The 23,443-nt window shown below is 42.3% G+C and overlaps 1 protein-coding gene across 2 annotated transcripts; it reads left to right on the top strand.

Annotated features, from left to right (window-relative positions):
• Positions 1-2,900: 2,900 nt before the first annotated feature.
• On the top strand, positions 2,901-22,885 carry LOC146984213 (carbohydrate sulfotransferase 11-like). 2 transcript variants are annotated; one of them, XM_085781160.1, is made up of 4 exons: positions 2,901-3,462; positions 17,389-17,465; positions 20,575-20,736; positions 21,477-22,885. In XM_085781160.1, exons 1-4 carry the CDS (start codon positions 3,369-3,371, stop codon positions 22,158-22,160), a joined length of 1,017 nt encoding a protein of 338 aa, XP_085637286.1. In that variant the 5' UTR covers positions 2,901-3,368; the 3' UTR covers positions 22,161-22,885. The 2 variants fall into 2 exon arrangements, with proteins under 2 accessions (XP_085637286.1, XP_085637285.1); XM_085781159.1 differs by having other exon boundaries at positions 2,916-3,462; positions 20,572-20,736.
• Positions 22,886-23,443: the final 558 nt, after the last annotated feature.

Here is a 23,443-nt window from a genome sequence, read left to right as displayed (position 1 = left end):
CTGCTCCGACTGCTGCCCCCGCGACCCGACTCTGGATAAAGCGGTGGACAATGGATGGATGGATGGACAATGGGCCTCATTCACCAAAATCTTCTTAGATTCTTTCTCAAGAAAACTCTACATCAGATTCATCAATGTGTTCTTAAGCCTCAGAATTGTTCGCAGCTGTGTTCCTACATTGAAGAATACCATCTCCTCATAAATTGTGAGGGTGCCAGGTGATCCTAATTAACATAGGATTAGCATAGGGTCAGGGTGCCCAAATTCTTCTCAGTGAAGGGCCAAGAATGAATCGGGGTGGAGGGTCGCGGCCCAGGCCAAACTAAACATTCATGTTGCAGTGCATTCAATTAAATATGCCTATAGCATAGGTTAATTGTGCAAGATAAACACCCATACAAAGTAATTGTGAATAATAATATTGATCATTGTGTTTCACTTAAAGCGAAGCAAAGTGACTTTTAGCCTACTGGTACTTTGGTTGAGTGGGTCTGCTACCTGTGTAGTCCCCGGAGAAGCAGAGTAGCCTATGTGAATTTGTTGCCGTTGCTGTACTGGGGGGGGAGGCTGGACACAGTCAAATAACTTGTGTGTTAATGGTGCGTTCCAGGCAACCCGTAACTCGTGTTTTTCCGACCTGTGAACTCGTACCAGTTTCGATCTGGTATGAGTTCACGGGTAGGAAGTTACGAGTTTGACTGCTGTTATAGTGGACATTCACGGGTAACAGTTCGGAAAAACGCGAGTTACGGGTTGCCTCGAACAGTACAAAGTTGTAAGTTGTGACTTGAAGTTGTAACTTACGGGTTCAAAAGCCTGCCTGGAACGCAGCATTACTTCCCGTCTCTTCTTCTATGAACACTCCCAGCAGGTTAACAACACTGGTGACAGACTCCACCTAGTGGTCAGAGTCATACAGTAGGCCTACATGCAACATACATCACAGTGGGAAAATAATAATAATTTCAAAAATTTTAAATTTGAGCTTGGGCAGCGGGCCAAAAATAAACAGCCCTGGCATAGGTGAACGCTCCATCAATGCCTGTAAAGGGGCATGGGACTGCAGGGCCAACAGCACTGAACAGAGAAGGTGAAGTGAGAAAGAAAGTTGAAATTGCTAAAACTAAAATCTGCAGAGGGAGCAACAGACTGCAAACATAAAAAGAACTTTAGCAGTGAAGTAGAGGAACTGCTACTGGAAGTGAAACAACAACACAGGTGATGTCAAGTGATGGAAAAACTCCTCAGCGACAAGTAGGGAGTAGATGGAGGCCTGTGGGTGGCCAAAAAAAACCATCCACTGATGAGAGTTTGTGTGGCAAGCTAACACTACCCCAAACAACCACATAATTTGCCAAGTCATCCTTAACTGAGCCTCTCTCATTCTAAAGTCTAAAATCCCTGTTAAGTGCTTCCAAGAAACCCAGGAGGCATTGCACGTAGCAGATCTAATGATGGGCATGTGGATAATTATGGCATTCTCAGATACAGCGGTGAATGTTGCTCACACGCTGACCTGGCACTTCCTCAGTGGCTCAGCTTCTGCCACGTCGCAAGACTTTGATCAGGTCAAATCTTACTTTAGGATGAATTGTATGTTCTCTAATTTGAAGGAGAAATCCAATACTAATACAGTGATTAAAATAACTCTTCTATAAATGGAAACCTTTAATGAAAATCATGTTCTTCAGTGACATCAAGCTGACAGAACCTGGATATCTCCTATCACTGTCTGATCTGTGCATTTTTTTTTGTCTCTGTTATCCTTGTACAACCGCACTAAATTGTTTTTTTGTATAGGCCTACTTACACTTGGTTGTAAACTTTTACCATAATTGTTGGTGGATGCAGGTGTTTTTTGTTTGAAGAATCAATGTGTGAATTTTGAAAACAGACCCACATGATGTAAAGCTGTGAGTAAATGGGGCACAAGACACACTGTTTGGAATCTTTAAACAGAAGTATTTTTGATATTGATCACTCAGACAGATTGAGTCTACACATTATTTTTGTCGTGGCCATTGCATGTTCATTCATCCTCAGGCTTTATATCATCATCTTTCATCAGTAATGGCTCACAATTTGTCAAAAAAAGAAAAAGTTTCCATCTAGAGATGACATGATTTAAAGCTGCTTGTCATCACTCAGCCCTGGTGTGCACAGGAATGTGCTCTCGTTCAGAGGGGGATTTTGATTCTAGCATGGAAAAGCAATTTATAGAACTCATTTGACACTTAAAGTCTAGCAGATTGGAGTTTGAGCATGTGAAGACGAAGTAAATAACCAGAGAATACTGTGTAATAAGACACAATTATAGGCTACATAAGATAAACAAACTAATTTCTTTGATATTTTGTTGTGCATTTGTTGTGCATTATGTTGTGTCATAGCAAATAGGACATGGACTTATAATGTGACCAAAATCCAAAAGGTTGGTATGCATACAGTTGTTGTTACCCTTTTTGTTAAATGTTTATTAGTCTGGAATTTTCACTTGGCAATAATTTCTCTTTCAAATGTATCCGAAATAAACGTTTTGAAATTGTTGCCATTTATCTGTCATTGCTACACGAGACAGAAAATCTCTGTTAACGACTTTTATGCTGCGTTCAAGAACTCCTCGGAAGCTTCAAGCTTCACACACCACTGGGACATTTCAGCTGTAATTGGAAATATAGTCATAACTATAATTATCAGTCCAAAATTTGTGATATTATTTTTCTGTGCTGTTCATTTAATACAAACACAGGGGTCAGTAGAGTGTAGCTACTTGATGAGGGAAACCCAACCTTCCCAGTGTAGTTATCATATGTTCGACAGTACCTGAAGGCAGCACAGCAGCCTCTGAAACGGGCAGAGGGCGCGAGTGAGGGGTGGGTGTGACGTCATGGCATGGTGCCCTGTCCATATTTGGCGGAGAAGAAGTTTGTGTAGCTCCGACAAACTATAGACGCCACTGGTGTGGGAGCAGAAACGAAACAAAACTGTACATTATTTACTTTTTTATTTTGAATTTAGGCGTGCCATGGCCGTGTAATACTGTTTAATGTTTTATCTAAGGTGACCTTGCTTAATTTGTCGTCTTTATCAAGTTGACGTTAATTTTAAAACGCGACAAAGACCACATCGGGCGGTTCTGGATGTATGTCCCCCACAACGTTAAAATTAACGGCTGACGTAAACTGTTTCGTCCATTGGTCCGGGTAACGTTACTCTTTGATGGGCTGTTGTTATTTTTTCGTTTCCTGCAAACCTACATAGGGTTTTCTCAGACAAGTCTCACATCTTTGTGCCGGGTGGTCTCGTATGAACCGTGTCGAGGCAGCGACGAGGGGTCGGGGGCTCCGCCAGCAGAGCCGGGCTTCAGGATGAAGATGCCCAGAGGAGGACGCCTGTTCCTGGCGACGTGCCTCGGCTCGCTCTTCGTTCTCGTGCTGTACTTTCAGAGCATCACCAAGCCAGGTGAGAGCCACATACACTCACAAACACAGACAGTCTTTTGGTTTCGTGTTTAAATATCACAGCAGCGCTGCCTTTAATACTGTGCAGCGACCACAATAAAATAAAAGCATATTTTCATAGGCTACTGCATAGACATCCACATGCATTTTAACGTAAACCACACCATTGTGGACCCAGTATATTATAGCCTGCTTGGTGTTGTAAACAATAGACAGCGTCTTGGTTGATATGCATGTTAAATGGTGAGCCTACAGAATTAAAGCAATTCCCAGTAGATATTAATGACTAGTCTATTACACAGAGTTACTGCTTTGCACCCACATTTAATGCAGCATTCAGGCTCTAAATGGGACCATGTGTTTTTGCCAGGGTTGTGCATTTGACAAACAAATAATTTGACACAGCCACACTGGCACACCTCTGTGTGTGTGTGTGTGTGTGTGTGTGTGTGTGTGTGTGTGTGTGTGTGTGTGTGTGTGTGTGTGTGTGTGTGTAAGTGTACATGTGTGCAAAGGTGCACATGAAACAGAAGGCATGCACAGACATAAAGAAATCTGAACGTATATGAATAAGGTCACTGTGAACAGTGGAATGTTTTGAAAACCCCCTCCCTGAGACCTCCTGCATTCCTCTGCTGTAACCCTCCTCTTCTCTCCTCTTCTTACCTCTCCTCTCCCTTTGTTTCCTGGGCTGAGCCCATTCTGGACATTGAAAGACAGATTGGCCCCCAGGGGACGGTCAGACTAGAGAGGTCAGAGCTCAGTCAGAGAAACAAGAGAGGAGAAGCAAAGGTGATTGATTTGCTCTGACCACACAGAGCTGAAGCAGAGTGGCGCATGGGGACAGTCTAGGAGGAAGAGCATTTGACTACAAGGTGTTTTGCATGTTAGGAGGAGAGGAATGGTGCAGAGTGAAAAAGCCAGTGTCCATTTTCTGGTAACATTGTTTGCCAAGAGGAGCCTGATGGGTCAATATGGGTTTCAGTTAATATGGAAAAGTATTCAGATGAATTCTGCACAGCACGCTCAAGATGATGTTGTGCAACACTAGTGAAACACGTGTCCCAGAGGTGAGAACTGAGAGTCGTACACCTCAGATCATATCAGTTCCTTCAATCAATGTTAGCATGCGCACGTTGCAAAACAGTGATGTCAAACTCATCTTTACACTGTGCCCGGAAACCCGTAAGTCGTAAAGTAAGATGATGACTGAGCTAGTTTGACTGTCTGTGACCTGGTAATGTTAAGTAAGGATGGAAACAATTGAAAAATGCTTAAGATTTTTTTTCCATGCAACAAATTCCTGTCATACCATGTATTTCACTCTATACACTAGTGCTGCTGTTTCCCTGCTGTGTCCGTTACTATAAGCAAATCCTGTGTTACTAGCGCATTAGTGCCACACAGGCAGGCTTAGGCAGTTTTGTTTTTCTTCGCCTAATGGAACCTAAATGAAAACAAATGCTATACAAATACAGTTTACGTGATGACATCCTGTTTCTACAGCTAGCTTCGAGGGTACAGTCAGTTCATTTCTGTACTATATTGGAGATGATAAAACGGGGAATTGTAGGGAATTGTATAAAAAAAACATCAGTCAGATGAGCAGAATCAATCGTGGGATTTGTGTCAATAAAACCTTATTGCTACATGTCACAGCACGCTGAATCATACGTTATTAGTGAGAAATTAAAGGAATCATGACACCCATAATTTTTCGTTCACACACTCTGTGACGCAACAGCAATAAATCACATTTCAAACCGAGCACAGAAGTATGCAGACCTGTCAGTGACGGACAGAAATAAACCACATGTTGCCAAATCTACAAGTAGCACACACATTGATCCCCTTCCACTCATTAGGTGCCTGACCTGTTTAGGCTTGTCTGCTGTAGAGCGCCATGCAAAGCCACATTAGAGAGGGATAATTCACAGGATGTCAACAAAGCACAAGGCGTCTTTAATTACTGTGTATCTAGTCAGGCTGGGTTGAGAACCAACTCTCTTGTTTGTTTCTGTATTATCTCAGTCTTCTTCATCCATTTTTATTTTCTCACTTCTGCTCTTGTTTCAATCTGACGGAAGAGCCCAGTGAATTGAAACAAGACACAAGGAACCAGTCAGTAGTGTTTCAGTAGAACAATCTGGCCCATATTTACACAGCGCAGTGCATATTTTATTACTTAGAATCATGTTGTCACATTGAAAATGTAATAAACGCAGATTATATGAACTTATTTTCAAACACATTTTCACATGAGGTGATTCGTCACCTGTTTAAGTTATATCCACTAAGAGTAAACATATTGGGTTTAAAACAGCTGCACATTATACATTAGTAAAAAATCATGATAAGGACTTCTGAAAGAGGCCTTTTGAAGTTGAGACCTGACACCAACACCTGATACATTCACGTCAAGTCAGAGGGTTTCCACTGACACACTTTAACGTAGGCCTGTTGGAAATATCCTGACCATGACATGATGTCACACACCAGACTACACGGTTAGTCAGACTCAGTAAAGAGAGTCGAGAATACATTTCCTTTAGGTTTGAAACTGGTGGTTTTTAAGTGTATTTTCATAGTGTCCTCATGTGCCAGATTTTCAATACAGTTGGGATAACAGCGCCGCTGTGATCAGCCGCTGGGATTTAGCGTGTGCGCGAGTGCTTTTCATTCCCGAGGTGTTGGAGGTCTGACGTTCACCCAACCGGCAGAATATAGAGAGTGAGAAATATGAGATTTCTTCCAGTAATGATCCCTGGATGCTGGCGGAGCGGTGGGAGCTAGGTTGAGATTAAAGAGAAGAAAACAGCGGCGATGGTAATGAGCTTAACACTGGCTGGTGTTGTATTACTGTGGTACTGCGGTAAATGTCCCAGCGTTATGAATTACTAAATGATTATACACACTAGCGCTGCAGTGAACAGCTGTTAGATCTGCTAGTTCCCAGTTTGGGCTGCCCTCAGGGCTGTTCTGTCTCCACCTTTATTTATTCTATACACTAAGAACTCTGTCAGTCAGGAAACAGGCACACTCTTGATTTTTCTACAACGCGTGGAAGGTGCGTTAGTGTACTCGCTGATTGACTTGTTCATAGACAAACAACTCACCTTTCTGCAAAATTTGCCGTTTTAATTCGCTAATGGGTCACCTTTGAGATTCGTATAGATCCGATGATATTTTTTTTTTGGAGGGGTGTCGGGTCCGGTCAATAAAATGTTTTATGTCAAACTGAACTGAACTCATTAAAGTTGTGATTCGCTCTGCTTGTACTGATAACCACAAATTACTCTGCTACTAGATTGCTCTGGCCCAAAACGATGGAATCCAGCCTTCTCTTTGAGTGTTCAATAACCCCCCCCACCGTTGATGCTGGCTTCAAAAGACACTCTCTGTCTCTGTTAGATTGAAACCAAATGGACGCGTCTTAGTGTATTTTCACTCTTGGAGTCCCAAAGGGAGAAATTACTCCTATTATTTTCAATGTTGATTGTTTGTCACCAAGCTCTCTCTCCTCTCTGCCTCTTGTTTCTTTCTCCTTTCTCCCTCTTCTCCTTCAATCCCCTTTTCTCTGTTTCTTCTCTCTGATTTATACAGTGAATTAAGAAGCTGATATTCCACATAGTTTTTATGGATCCGTTGTCTTGTTAACATTATAACATAATAACATGACCTAACCCACCCACACACACACCTTTTTTTGGCCCTTACCTGTTTGTTACTTCTTGCTGGTTTATTGTGTTTGTTTGTTCCTACACTGCGATTCAGTTCCCCTCATCACAGGTCATGATTAACTTTTAGTGATGTAGGATAAACCATTTTTAGTTAACTATAGCAGGACTACCTGTCTGTTGTTAGTCTGTTCCTCTGACCTCTTCTCATTTGAGCTTTGTGACCTCACTTGTTTCCTTTTGTAAAACCTACATCGCACTGAGCCAAAGCCTCTCTCCCCAAAAGGAGATCAACTCCTACCACTGCTGCATAGACACAGTACTGAAAACAGACATATACCCATGTCCTTCTGAAAATGTAGTCATTTTCCAGTCCACTTACAAAACCACATCTCCAAATCAAGCCTACTGTATAATACCGGATGTACAGCACAATACAAACTGTATTATTGTTGCGCTTCCATTGTCTGACTTCCTGTGCCAACACCCTGGGTTTGGCACTCCGGAAAAAAATACAAGTCCTCCCCAGTGTGCTATCACACACTTGGTAGTTTAATCACGTCAGACTCATTATCCTCTTGATTTACTAAGGCAAAATTAGTGAGATTCCCTCTTTTCAAATCTGTTTTCAAGTTACCAAAATTAAAAGTAGGTGCTATTGGGAAAATATTAAATCTGCCCCCCTAATGAAAAGTAGCATAGCATTAAATCACTGCCATCTTCATGAAATCAGTCTAGAAAGAGAAGTTTTGGGGCTTCATTGGACAAAAAAAGGAAAAATATTTTATTAAACTTGGGATATACTCTTGACCTGATTTTCTTTTTTTAAATTTACTTAAGATCTTACCCTAATAAAATCTTACCCAGGACAGTGTAAAAATGGTTTTGACATTGTGAGGAAATTTCCCTGACATGTGCTATTTCCAGTCAGCCCCTCTTATTAGATACATCGTAATTTTGACAAAAATAGAGATGCACACCCACTTTCTTTTTCCTTTCATCCTCTTTCATGTGGTTGTGTTGACTCAGCAGTGCTGTGGTGCTGTGTCATTGTGTGCGTTAGAGTGTATGTACTTGTTACTATGCAAACTAACTTTGCTATGTGGAAGGGTGGTAGAGTAAAGCTGTCAGGATTTACATGATCCACACTAACCCGAGGCTTTACCCTTTCACACTGGAAACCATTTTCTATCATCACCCTCATTACCTAAATCTAGGATCTCTTGAACTACTTCCACTTTTTACAGAAGCCTATCATGATAAAATATTAGTGATCGCACAGTTAGAGGATTGTGTATGTCAATCTTTTGGAGTTTGTTGATCTGTACTGAGACAGTTGTTATTCTTTCACGTGAGTTAAATGACAAAATTATTAATTAATTAATTAAAAGGCCCAAATGGAAATCTGGGAGGGAGCACCAGACTCCAAACGTAAAAAGATCTTTAGTAGTGAAGAGGAGCTACTGGGGCAGGAATTAAACAAAGTTTATATTTTTATATTTAGTTGCTTCAGCAGTGGATGCAGCACATCGGGTTATTATCAGAGACCGCACTCTCAGGTGTGCCGTCTTAAATATCATCATATTATCACATATGAGCAGTCACTTAATTGCTATTGGATACCACAGTGATTCCTAGTGGTGCAACGGATCGTTGTTGATCCGTGATTCGTTAGGCATGTGGGTGGTCCGTGGATCGGTTGAAAAAAACAAACAGTTGTGTGTATCGTGTGGGAACACTTACAGTAAGCGCAATGAAAAAAAAAACAAACCTCCGCTTGTATCGGCAGCTGTACGTCGCGCACAACAACAAATGCCTAGGAACACCAGCTTCTGTCCAATACACACCTGAAGCTTCACTTTTTATTCAAACAAACTAATTTGACTGCCACAATTGTTAGATTTCATCAATGAGACCAGCATTTATCTCCTAAAAGTATTTAACTAGCCAGCAGTAAACCTCTAAAAACCTGCTGTTAAGTTACTCGGCTCGTTTTCTCCCCCAGGATGACGACGGAGGTTGACCGGAGCTCAACAGACCGGCTGCTGCCTCTGGGAAGCCCCCGCTGCTTCCACAGTGGCTCTGCACAAAAACGTTATCTGGATAAACTGGCCACAGACTGGGGATCTAAACTGTGACTTTCTCGCATGTAAAAATATAAAAACTTTAAAAAGTGACGTATTAACGGTGCTTCAGCGAGAATTAAAAATTAAGCTTCCGCTTTCGCTACCGGTTGCCATGAAATGCATTCTGGGAAACAAAGATAGTGGATGACTGGCAAGAGGGTTCACTCCGTTCAATCTGCTATGGAACAAACACACCCAGGTGCTGAGACAGATGTACAGAGTGAAGCCTCTTGTCATCCAGCCTGTTTGGAGGTGAGAGATGAAGAAAACAAACACGTGCGCATGGCAATATATCGAAGCCAGAAAAATGATCAAGTTCATTTTCATTTATTGTGCGATTAAGGGAAAACTCCTGTCTCTATCTCCCAGTTATTGGAGACAAGAGCAAACTGTCTAATCAACAAGCCAAACTGCCTGCTGGCACCTGAATGACATGTTTTAAAGCAGCAGTTCTGCTATACACCTCGCCACTCTTTTTAAGTCTCCAGTGCTCTGTCGCGGCTGTTGTCACACACTGATCAAATCCTAGCTGGATTAAAAAAGAAGAGACAGCCACAGATGAGTGGTGGGTTTTTGAAGTCTGTTTTGCCAGACATCACAGATGCTCCTCTCTCCTCACTTGCTGGTTCCTGTGACAGTGATGGATTCCACCTCACCAATATAAACAGAGGCAACATCAAGGCCTGCTCTGATGTGTCTTCCACACACACAAACACACACACACACACACACACACACACACACACACACACACACACAGTCTTGCAAAATTCAGTTCAATGCACACTATCTTTACTTGACCAGTTGTAGGTACACACAAACACTGTAATTGCTATCATTGACGATATGTATTACTCATGTCCACACATGACTATTCACACACACACAGTGTGATCTTTTAATTCAGAATATCAGTGCTACTTTATGCACGCTGCCATTTATCTTTTGACATCAACACCAGTGCAGCTGTTGTGAGACAAACAAACAATGCCATGATGCCTTGAAGGTCCCCACAATGCCGGCAGCTCTTCAGATCACACTTTGCACCACACACCGCACCAGCTGGTTATTTATTCTATTCCGCCTCATTCTGTGGGAAGCACTTCTAAAAGTCAATTTGTTAAGATCTGCTTTGTTTTGTAAATAACTAACACCCCAAGGAGAATTTCTGTTTCCTACAGAAAATTCTGTGGGAAAGTTTACCTCAACCTTAGCATCATCATTCAACAAAGCACTTAACACTTACTATCAGCAGCAATAAGACTGGGAATGAACAGCAAAGAGAGTAGGATGAGGTGATATCTCATGAACGCCCCAAAGGAATTTATCCTGATTTGGCAAAAATGTTCACTTGGACCTAAAAGTGTGATCATGTGCCCTGCAACCTGTACGGTTAGTTTGAAGTAAGAAATTAGCTCGTTAATGCAGTAATAACTCCAGAAATCTATTTCAGATGTATTCCTGTTGCATTTTTTTGACCCATTTCAAAAATCTAAGGAGTACACAGGTGAGATTAAAGGTACCATCCCGGGCGGCTCATTTTGTGGCAAAAATATAAAAATCTGAGTATATCGGTTAAGTATTAGACAGTAATTGATGCTATTAGTGGTTTGACATATCAATGACGAAATTTGGTCATCTGTGTAAGGAGTAGGGACTAAAATTTGGCCGACCAATCAAATTAGTCTCAGTTCAACTTTGGTTGGATGGCCCGTCTGTCAGTCAACGTGCACGCTGTTCTGCTAGTATGCAAGCACTTTGATTGTAGCTACACTTTTTCACAGTACATCACAGCCAGCCAGCCAGCAGCTAGAAAGCTAGGAATTCGTCATGGCACAGCTAAAGGACCAGCCGGATATCCAACCTCCAACTGCACCTCCTAATCAACCACCACCCAAAAACCTAACACTTTTATTGAAAGTATGAAAGACCGTCAGAAGTTACTTGGCTCGTTTTCTCCCTCGGGATTGCTGAGGTCGCCCGGCAGATCAGCTCAGTGGAGTGGCTGCTGCTGCTGCTGCTGCTGCTGCTGCTGCTGTGACAGCTGCCATGGTCCCTGTACTGGGGGCTCACACAGACTCTGCACTTCTCCCAAACAACGGAGCAAATTTCCTAACAAAGGTTATAAACTGACCACAGACTCTGGATTAAACTGTGACGTGTTAACAGTGCTAAAGCCAGAATTAAAACAGCTTTTAGCAGCTTTATTGGCTGTCGGTTGCCACAATGCTAATTTCTGTTAGCCCGTCTATGAGGTTTTGCATTATGTTAGCATTAAGCTAGCGGGCTTTATGCTTAGTTGTAATACTGGCTGTGTGTGTTTTGAACGTTGTTTAAAACTATGTACATCTTTGATGCTTAAATATATATATTACCGCTTAATACTCCTCTTTTATTTTATGTATGCTGCTATTTTTTATGCAGCCTTACTGTCGGTTGCCGCGGGCTAATTTCTGTTAGCCCGTCTATGAGGTTTTGCATTATACGTTAGCATTAAGCTAGCGGGCTTTATGCTTAGTTGTGATACTGGCTGTGTGTGTTTTGAACGTTGTTTAAAACTATGTGGGTTTGATTGAACATCTTTGAAGCTTAAATATGTATATTACCGCTTAATACTCCTCTTTTATTTTATGTATGCTGCTATTTTTTATGCAGCTTTACTGTCGGTTGCCGCGGGCTAATTTCTGTTAGCCCGTCTATGAGGTTTTGCATTATACGTTAGCATTAAGCTAGCGGGCTTTGTGCTTAGTTGTGCTGGCTGTGTGTGTTTTGAACGTTGTTTAAAACTATGTGGGTTTGATCGAACATCTTTGATGCTTAAATATAGCCTATATATTCCCACTTAATATATTGCTTTACTCCTCTTTTTATTTTATGTAGGTATTTTTACTGTAGGGCAGGCTAATCTTGACAAATAAAACCTTGAAGCAAAAAGATCTTGCCTTTTGTTTGAGAACTGACATTTGTACAATAATTCAGTAACAGTTGTAAATGTACCTTTGTACAATTTATTTTTTAATATTTTACCGTTCAAAAGCAAGCTCAGTGCTGTCTGTCCCATAGAATAACATGACAGTGGCAGCCTGCTGTAGCCGCTCTGATGCCCTGCTTGTGGTGCAATACATACAACAGTCTCCGGCTGCAATGAACACCGAGCAATGGGGGCGTGGTTTTTGTGATTCCTGATTGGACGGAGGGGCGGGTGTGCGATTCGAAAAAGAAATCGTTAGTCCAGTAAATCCAGCCGCCTGGGATGGTACCTTTAAGAGGAAGTGCCAGCCCCATTACAAAGGATGTCACTGATCGTAAAGCCAGCCCATCCTTTTGGCTTAATTACCACCATCTGCAGCTCTTAGCATGTGGATGCTGTGCTTGCATGCTTTTCTTTTTTAATACAAGCTACATTTAGCACAGACACAAAACATCTGGTAACTTGTTACTTCCTGTTATGCCATCACTTCCTACCACCTTCCATAGTTTTCATTTCAATTTTCAATCCTAATTTCCCTTTCGATCACATTATGTTGTTTTATGAAACACACTCCAGTTAAGATAATAATTACACTGTGGTTTTGTTTCAGCTCATGGAAACTTCCATTATGCGGCCCTCATAATGACAGGGCTTCCTTTTAAGTGCAATTAAGTAAAGTTTTACCTCTTTGCGTCAATTTCTATTTACATTATTGATGCCACAGGATCTATTCTTATCTTTGTCATACCCACAGACGCGATTAGGTTTTCTGAATCTCGAAAAAGAGATGATTTTGTCAGAGGGGGGCAGAGATTTGTCTTGATAAGAAAAAAATGTAAGAACAACAACAGCTAAAGAGTTTGCATGTACTGTGCCCACGCAGTCGGAGCGTTTTGGTTAACTTCTTAACAAACGTTGTCACTGTCTCTTTGTGAGCTGATAAGTCAAAAGATAGTTGCTGTCTGTTTCTAAAGATCCAGACCAGTTTACAGACTTAATAGACCTATGTTTGTCTGAGAGTACAACAGCAGCACAGCTTTACAGGCCTGGCAGACTGTTAAACAGGCCCATTTGTGTGTGTTTGTAGTAAGACTAGGGCCTCTTCTGCTCCTCTTTAACTGTCAGTCTTGTGTCACTTCCTGGATTTGAGAGGAAGTTGTGGTTTTCTGGTGTATGTGATAGAACACACGACGACATTGAAAAAGATGTGGTTAGTGATAATCACAAGAGTAGTAGTCATGTGCTTTTCCTTTAAGCAGAAAACAACAACTGACAGCGTTAGTGCAGGTAAAAACGTTGATGCATAGCAGATCAAAAAATCATTCCTGACTTAAACAAAAGAACACTGCTAGGGGAAGAGGAACCCCAAAGCTTGCTGACCAGTAGACACCAGTAGAATGATTAAGCAGGAGCTTATTGATCTGCTACTCAAGTGGCATTTTAGAAAGAAATTCTATCTCTCACAACATGGACGCCATCTTTACCAGCATCACACATACTGATGTACACACAGATAACACAGCTGCTATCTTGATCACAAGTGCTGCGTTTTATTTTGTACCATAGTGTTGGTAACACTATTTAGTGCCAGTTGACCTGACATATTCACTGGAGAGGGGTAAAATTAAGACCTTATAGTAGTGATAGAGGAAAAGTCAGGGATCAGAAGTCAGTAGGGTTCAGACTCTGGGGACCATGAATCCTTTAAGTCTGTACAAACTGTAATGGCAGTCCAGCAGGTGAGATATATCAGTCTGGAGAACAATAGTGGATAACGGATTATCACAGCCATTCTTCATGTCACATATGACTTTGTGTGATTTATTAAATGGTGTAATGTCTCAAACTTTTCAAACCGTTAAACAATTGACAGTACTCCCAAGTTTTAGAGCATCCCTCAGTGATTGTAGTGGATAAATACGTTCTGTATTTGACTGTCACTCTCTCCTGCTCCTGTCTCCTGCTTATCTTATCAGAATGGATGAAATATTTCCTCTCCATCATGCCATGTTTATACTTGAGAACACAATAAACCACTAAAATGAGTAGAGCCTCCACAAGTGTCTCTTGACCTACTTTCCAGCTTCCTGAGGAAGCGTCCTGAGTTTGCTGAAGGCTTTGCTGCTTAAGATGTGGACGGCAGTGCTGTTGACTGAGAGATTAGACACCTCATTCATTAGGTAGATTCAGAGGTACCCAGGATTTGGACAGTCTGATTTCTGTGGACAATGAGCTGTGATGTTTCAAATGTTTGGGATGTCATTGAGCAGTTTCTCATCGTCTCATCCGAACAGCGACATTGTAACTGTGCATGGAGCGCTGTACCAACATGTAATTATGTATGTTTACCTTATCGTATTCATAAGTGAGACGTAACTGCGATTGTGCACCGTATCCATACATGGCCTCAGGATTGTGTACGTATCAAGTAGAGCTTTTCAGCGGGGTCCAGCAGGACTTACTGTAGATGTCTATCTCTGTCTGTTCAGATGATGTGGCACAGATTCACCCAGAGGAAGTCGAGGATTTTGGGTGATTCACGAGAGCTCACGCAGAGGAGAAACAGACAGAGGTTGTATCACGGCAGCCTCAGTCGCGCTGTCTTCTTTCACTACATGTTCTGCTGCATTTGCTGACTCACCACCAGCGCTGTCATTGTTCCCCTTTTTTTTTGGTTTTTCTTCTTCAAAATATCAGGAAGTTGTTATGATTCAGAGCATGATACTACGTAGACTCCCAATCAGACACAGAGATTTATATTTCTCTGTCATTTCAAGGGGAATGAAGCTTTGAGTGTTTGACGCCAACTCAGCAGAAAGAAAGAGAAACAGCATCTTCAGTCGCCTTCAGCGTTCCATAGAATAACCCTTCACTTTTGTCCCTGTGCCAGCGGATATGCTTTCCATATGATGGCGCTTTATTTCAAGAAGTTTCTCTCATGCAAAACCCTGCACAAAAACACGCTCCTTATCCCTCCACACCTTTTTAGATGTTTAAGATGTGAAGTGATACTAGGCAGGGCCTTTTCCCCTTAAGCTGACAATTTAGGTCCTAGATTTTTCAATTTAGGAAACAAAGAACTTCAAGTGCTGAAATTAATATTTTGGAATATTAAAAGTAATGAATTTGCTCGAATAAAAGGGTAATCCAGGTTAGTTTTTGTTGCTACACTTTACTGATGTACCTTAAACACCTCACCCTTCAGGCTATTGGTAAAAGCTACAATTTCCTGATGTTCTCTAAAAGCTTAACCTGTACACAATTCAATTTACTGATGTTCCCTAAACACCTCCCATGCAGGTTGTTGATAGATGCTGGAGCTGGTAACTGCGGTCTAGTCCCAACCCAGTCACTGCATCACATGCAAGTCAGACAGTGTGGCTGAAAATGAGTTTTAAAAGAGTGAAATACGAAGTTCTCATGTAATTTCACTTTAATATAATGTATTTACTGATGCTGATACTGGCAGTGTAAAATAAAAAGAGTATAAACAATATGAACGGTATGATAATATAACAACATGAAGTAGGCCTAGTTCTTCTTAGTGCCAAAGGCTATTTAGGCACCAATGATATAACTGGTCCAGCAGCACGAGTGAAACACACAATTATTTTTTCAACAGACAACGTCATTATTCTCAGGTTATTAACCTTTAGATGAAAAAACAAAGTAGAGGCTGCTCAGGCTGAATTTTTACAAAACCCATAGTGCTTACAGTGCTGTACAGTTTGCACACATCCACCCGTGGCTTCGAATGATGCAGTGCCAGCACAGCGGAGCCCGGCTCTGCATTGTTTGGCCACATGTGCAAAACAAATCACTGTTCTTGCTCAGTACCATTAGCTTCAGACACCAACACTGACTGCCATCAGGGCTGGAGGGGAGGGGGAGGGGGAGTGGGTAGAGAAGACAGATGTGTTTATAAAGACGGAGGGAGGAGAGGCGATAATAAAGTCTCCATCTAGATATTGTAGCTTCTTCAAACGACTGGAGCCTCCGGCAGGCCCATCATTACAAATACAAGCTTTGTTCTAACCAACATGCGTTTATCTTTCTCGGTAGTGTAATGTTAGGAAATCGGTAGAGGGCCTTTTGTTCTGTCTTATGCAGTTTCCTTGCTCTGCTGTATATATTCAGCAGAGCAAGGAAACTGTAATTTCCTCAAATCAAACCAAGAAGAAAACAACTGCTGCCAGAGCAAAAAGAGACAGAAGGAGTATGTAAGGGTGACAGAAGGAGTGTGGAGGGAACACACTGTTCTTATTATGGTTGAACCAAGGTATGATACCATCGTCCACTTGTCTGGGTTACACTGACAGCAGGGTGCACTCTGCCACTGACACTTCAGTCAAAAATCTGTTTATTTCTTACTTAATTGTGGAGATTTCAGAGCAGACTGAGTTGAACCATTAAAGTGGCGTGTGTCCAGTATGTTAAAGAGTCAGAGAGCTGGAAATATAAAACCTATGTCTAAATCCAACCAGTTTGATGCTGCTTCAGTAGACTGTGATAAACTTAAAGAGCGAGCTTTATTGTTGATAATCATATTGACTTTAACCTTTTTCCATCATGTCTTACACTGCACATCTAACGTCAGCGCCTCACTGTCTTCGCCCAATGGGATGCGTCACTGCGTACGTGGTCACATGGCATTTCAGTAGCCATCGCCTAAACATTATGACCTATGAAATCTATATATGGAAAGGGAGAGGATTTCTTATGAGACGGAATCACATCATGACAAAAGCAAAGCAGAGAAGGGTTGGAAAGTTGGCCCTGACTCACCTTCCCTATAACTCTGCCTGGACATCTTTACAGTGTAATTCAAGCCTCTGTGCAAATACATTATACATTGTAAAAAAGTGTGTCTCATCTGTGACCTACATACAGGCTTATGAAAACCAACAATAATGTGGTCAGTCTCAAATCAGTGGTGAGAAAGTCAACAAAGACCTCGCTGTGAAAATCCACCAGACATGTTCTCCTGTTGACACAAAACCCGCAGCATGTAACAGATTTACTGTGGCGTTCGTCGGTTCACATAAATCCTGTCAAAAGCTTAGAAATGAACTGGAGCATCAGTTCATAAAGACATCGCAGGAACATGTCCTCTGAAATTTTTTTAATATTATATATCTCCTGTCTCACTTTAGAGCCTGGTCTGAAGACTGGCAGCAGACCTGGCAAAATCAGAAGAAGTCCACTGCAGACCCTCTACAATGGAGACCAGGTGAGAGTGCCAGTGCACGCACGCACACAGACATACTTATTTTTCTAGTTTTATTTCAGACATTTTTTTTCTGACTGAGTAATTACTGGTAAGATGCCAACACAACACTAAATCCCCTAACAAAACATTTGGACTTTCATTAAATGGGTCTTTTGTCTACCAGAATCTGAACTGTTCAAAACCATATTCATTTTAAAGACATGTCTTGAAATTTCGGAAAGGGGAACATTTGCTCTCTGACCTAGAGCTAGACACCTTCCCTGTATCTGCAGCTTCTCAGTGTGAAGCTACAGCCAGCATCTTATTCTAGCATCTGTATTGGAAACCTACCAGCGCCTCTAAAGCTTGCAAATAAACATAGAATTTCATTTTTATCTTCACTGTGTAGTGTAAAAGTTGTTACATTTGAATGTTAATTGGAACATTGAAAGAAAGAGTTTATTACCATTCCTTGATTTCTCTGAAAATAAATAGTGTCAATTTTGGCATCTGAACTCAAGGTTCAGCTGCAGGATATTAAAGCAGAAGAAAGTGGTCCGGTCGTTTTCGCTAATGCTGCGTTCCAGGCAGGCTTTTGAAATCGTAAATTACAGCTTCAAGTCACAACTTACGACTTTGTAGCGTTTCAGGCAACTCACTCGTGTTTTTCCGACCTGTTTTACCGTTGAAAGTCACTATAACGGCCACTCGTAACTTCCGACCGGTGAACTCGTACCAGATCGAACCGGTACCACTTTACGGTCGGAAAAATACGAGTTTCCTTGAACGCACCATAACAGTCCTCGTCCCTACGTCGCCACATTCACGGCGTCCCTTGGCTGCACACACAGCCCTGCATGCCGTTCTCTCTCCTCATTGGATAAAAACTGTAGGATACGATAAATGTTTTCTCTTCGGCTCAGAGCAGAGCAGAGGGACTGACAGACCCGTGTTTCAGTCCAAACACTCTATGTAAGTGATTGCTGTCGGAAGATATAACTATTTAAGACTTATATTAACACAAATATATCACTTACTTCTGCTTTAACATTCAAGGTCACAGCAACTTGAACACTGACCATCTACTGATGCTTACTGTCACAATCAGTGTATAGTTGATTAAACATGATTTGTAGATTTGATTCAAGGCCTTAACTGAGTTCACTTTGCAGCCTGTTATGTAACATGCAGTCAAATCTGGACCTGCCACATCAATATAAGTCCAGCCACCTGACCCATGATTAAACACAGGCATCAAGTGCAGAGGGCTACATCTATAACACCAGTTTATATTTACTTGGTGCTTATACAATGGTGGATCTGGGGTTATCCATCAGCCCTTTAAGATGTGCAGCCGCTCAGTCAGCTCCTGCTTGCAACACAAAGTGATTGATCATCTGTCCACACATCCAAACTTGTCAGAAGCTTCTACCTGATCTAACTCGACCTGAGTGTCCACACAGGCCTCACAGGCGCTGATGGAGTCCACCGCCACACACAGTTTAGAGTGTGAATGTCCTGGCACACATATGAGACCACTAACTGCATCATGAAACCTCTAGTCCTCCTGTTTGAGTTGCATTGGCACAGCAGCTGTGCTCCTCCTGCATCAATCCTTTGTGACACTTTTTTACAAGCGGCAAGTCACTGACAGCTTTATCACTGTCTCTGATCACACCAAAGTTTTTCCATATGTTCAGCTTGGCCTTCAACAAAGTATTGTCCACCATCTGATGTTCACGACCGGCTTCTTTGTCTTTATGTCATCAATTTTGGTTTTGTCTTGTCAGCTGCTAATTAATTTAAACTTCTTAAACAGTGTCCCATTAATTGGCCAGATGTAAACTTAAGATTAAGGGATACGCTTTTACAAGAAAGAAATTCATGGCAGCTGATTGATAATGACTAAATTAACTGACTAACTGTGCACATTTTCAGTTTTTCTGGAGGAAATCAGAAACTTTTGTCCTTTCCTGCTGCCCACCCACATTTAGTTATTTTTTACCCATGCCCTCTATCTGTGAATTCATTGAAATGTATTCATTACTTATTGTCATGTCATTGTCTGATGGGATGTTTCTGTGCAGCATTCTTTGAGCCTGTTTACATCTGTCTGAACAACTGTATCGCGATCAACAGGCACCAAAACTTTTTGTAAAACACATTTCTTTCTTTAGTGTAAACGTTAATGAGTCCTGATGCGTCTCAGACGAGGATGAAGCAGGAAATATGTTATTAACGCAGGACTTTTTTTTCTTTCTTTTTTTAAATGCAGGACTTTCCGCACAGAAAATCAAAGCTTTCACGCCGCAACCTTTAATGTTTCAGCCACTGATCACTAGTGAAGGTCCCCAGCGTGATCGCCTCCTGCCAGTGCCGAGATCAAGGTGTCGTGTCGTCCATAGCGCTCGCCAGGGTCTTGAGGTTAGCAGTGCAGTTGCAAAAACCACTGCTTCTCTATTCTGTTTGTTTTTTAATTGTGCCCTCCTTTTTTGTGCTAGACGCAACTGGCTCTGCCCATTTACTCAAAAGAGTTGGAACAGCCCATACAGATATAAAAGCAGAACCTGAAACTCCTGAAATCTCCTGAAACCCAAATCCTTTGGGTCGTTGGTGTTCACAAGGCAACAGTTTCCACTGGTCCAAAGTTTTAAACAAATGCCATGTGCATGTGCGTAGCAGAAGTGATGCGGGCAGTAATGTAAATCTGGGCACAAGTGGACACAAGTGGTCAGTAGGACACGTTTGGAGACGGTGATGTGAACAATGTGTCTTGCTGTCCACTTGTGATCGGATCACTCAATCAGTTTTTGACAGGTGTAAACAGGCTCACTGTGTACTGAAGATGTTGGGCTTCTCGGAATCCTGTTTAAGAAAGTATCAATACCAGCCAACCAATAAGGAGCCGGCAGCTTCCCAACTGCTTTCTGCCTTTCAGTCTGTCATAACTCCTTTATAGATGTAGATGAAATCCATTTGTCTATTAAGATTTGTGTCAGGAGTCGTCCTCTGGATAGAAAACTGGCTCTGCAGCAATTTTTACGAGGTGTTTCTGTTTGTGCTTCTTCCTCCCTCAACGGCCTGTTTGCTCCCTCCGTCATCCGCACTACATGGTCCTCATCACAAGCAGCTGGAGCTGTTGGCAGCTCAGAGGTCCCTCCAAGGCCGCAGGGAGCTGTTGGAGCAGGCGTGTCTGAGCCACACGAGGAAGCGCCGGGTGCTTTCGCCTGAGGATCTCAAACACCTCATTGTGGATGATAAACACAGCCTTATTTACTGCTATGTACCCAAGGTTGGTTACCATTACATTAAGTTAGTGCAGCTGAAATCCTAGACCAGAGGTATTCAAACTGTGTTAGTTTGTCGCACTGGGAGGGTTTTAAAGGGGAGTGTGGGATCTCAGAGGGACAAAGATACTGCATGACATGATGTAGGAGACACTTATGGCTTCCAAATGACTCCTCTGTGTCATAATAACTCAGTCAAATCTGAACACAGGGCCATGATTTATACATGATGCATTGTTAGATCCACTATGACTTACATCCTTACTGGAAACTCATAAGAAATGTCATGGTTTTGAGTTTTTTCACAGTGTCATCCAGCAACAGTTTGAATATCCATGGACTATATAAAAAAAAGAACTGCTAATAACTCATTTGGTACATTTTTAATTGTGCTGACTTGCAAAAATGTACACAAATACAGACTAAAAAACAGAAAAAAAGAACAGGGCTCCAATTGTAACCTTCAGTGTGAGTCAGTGGCAAAATTATGTTTCCTGTTGACAAGGACAGGGTGGGGGCGGGGGGTGAGCACAGTTCTCTCAGTTTTGTCATGTGTGGAACACAATGTTCAAGTTTGAAAACACTCTTTAAAGATCCTGCTGCAAGAATTCACTAGAGTCAAACCTATCGTTGTGTTTGTGGGTCAGTTTTCAGAGGTTTAAGTTTGTTACAGTGAATAAACACAGCAGCCGTTGAGTGTTTCTGTTCATAAATGTGTGTTCCTCCTCCCTCTCTTGACTTCCAGGTAGCCTGCACGAATTGGAAGCGTGTCCTCATGGTCCTTACCAGCGACGGCCGCTACACCGACCCCCTCGCCATCCCTGCCAACGAGGCGCACGTAGCCGGGAACCTCCGCACACTCTCCGAGTTCTCCGTCTCGGAGATAAACCAGCGCCTCCGCAGCTACCTCAAGTTCATCTTCGTGCGGGAGCCCTTCGAGCGCCTGGTGTCGGCCTACCGGAACAAGTTCACGCGGCGCTACAACACGGCTTTCCACAAGCGCTACGGAACCAAGATCATCCGCCGGCACCGGCCCAACGCCGACCCCGTAGCACTGGAGAAAGGGAACAACGTTTCTTTCCAAGAGTTCGTCCAGTATCTCGTGGATCCCCGGACCCAGCGGGAGGAACCGCTGAACGAGCACTGGGAGCGAGTGCATTCGCTTTGCCACCCGTGTCTGATCCACTACGACGTGGTGGGGAAGTACGAGACTCTGGAGCCGGACGCTCAGGCCGTGCTCAGTTTGGCCGGAGTGGAGGGGATGGTTCAATTTCCGACGTCTGGTAAAAGCACCAGGACTGATGGCAACATGGCAGCAAGCTTCTTCAAGCACATCAATCCTTTCTACCAGAAGAAACTGTTCAACATGTACCGAATGGACTTCCTGCTCTTCAACTACTCCACACCAGAGTATCTCAGGACTCGATGAGAGGTGGAAAGACGGTGACTGATCGTTTTCATTTCACATTCCATTCATCCTTTTTCAGCAATGACCATTTTGCACTTTTCAGTTGCTGTGGACAATTTTCAATGTCACTACTACTCCCAACAGAAACTGAAGGCCGTGGAGACTTTCTGGTTTCACTGAATGGAACTTTTTTTAAGTGGAACCAAAGTTTTTCCAGAGAAGGAAAGCAAAATCAGCTTGCGCTGTATTCTACCAATAATATGTCATACTTGTTGATTATCTACCAGGCGTGAAAACGAGAGGAACCTTTGAATGTGTTGATGTTTAGCAGAATAGACAGAGTGTTTGCTTTAGGTTCACTTAGATTTCAGTATTTATTTTTACCATTTCTCGCCTAGAAATTTGTCAAATTGAGCAAAACTTCCTTTGACTTCTTATGTGTGGTTGTCGAGTTGGTGTAACGTGCCTTACCAGCCTTCCTGCCGTGCCCACTACAGTAACACTTTTCCCTTGGCTAAGGCTTTCTGAGCCATAAATTAAAGTCACACTTGAGGAGCAGGTTCTCCTCCGGCAAGGGGACACAGGTGGCCATGCAGCAGATTATTTCAAAGCACCTACAGCACAATATCTCTGGAAGGCCTTTATTTATATATGTCAGAGCATAAAAGTATTTATTATGGAAGTGTGTGGATTTTGGCTCTTGATGTTGTAAAGATTAATTTTATATAAAAGAAGAAGGGTTTCAATTTTTTACTTTGCATGGGAAGTTACTTGCTGTTTTGGCTTTTGCACATAAATTGATGCCAAATAGAAATCTCTTCTGAGGAACTCTAAACTTATCATATCACATCTTCCTTTTACTTTGCTGAGAAAACCCAAGCTGGAGAACTAAATCCAGGTCTTATCTTCACTCGTCTCTGCACTCGTTGACCGTTTTTCAATTTGTACGTGCGAGTCATTTCCAGGGAAACCTGCAGTCACTCCTCAGTTTCAGTAAAAGCTTGTTGCCATCCCTCTTCTATCACTGTCTGTATTTAGCTCTGGGCAGGTAGGCTGAACAAACAACCACATAGCTGTGGTTGGGAGCTGGTGGCAGCCCAGGGCTACTCCTGCTCAGAGCTCTCCTTGTTAGGGTGATGGCAGGCACACGAGGGGTTAACCCACCTCCAGTCATCTCCACCGCACTGAACAGCCTTGTTCAGCAGGGTCACTGAATTTACGGGAAAAGTACAGAGGTTAAAGTAGGACAATGTTTATTAATGACCTGAAATGCAGAAGTGTTCGTTTTAACAAAGGGTAGTTTG

This window comes from Trachurus japonicus, chromosome 7 (genome assembly GCF_045865225.1).
Source record: "Trachurus japonicus isolate A0001 chromosome 7, Traja_1.0".
Lineage (NCBI taxonomy): Eukaryota > Metazoa > Chordata > Actinopteri > Carangiformes > Carangidae > Trachurus > Trachurus japonicus.
This window is presented reverse-complemented; position numbering and strand designations above follow the sequence as displayed.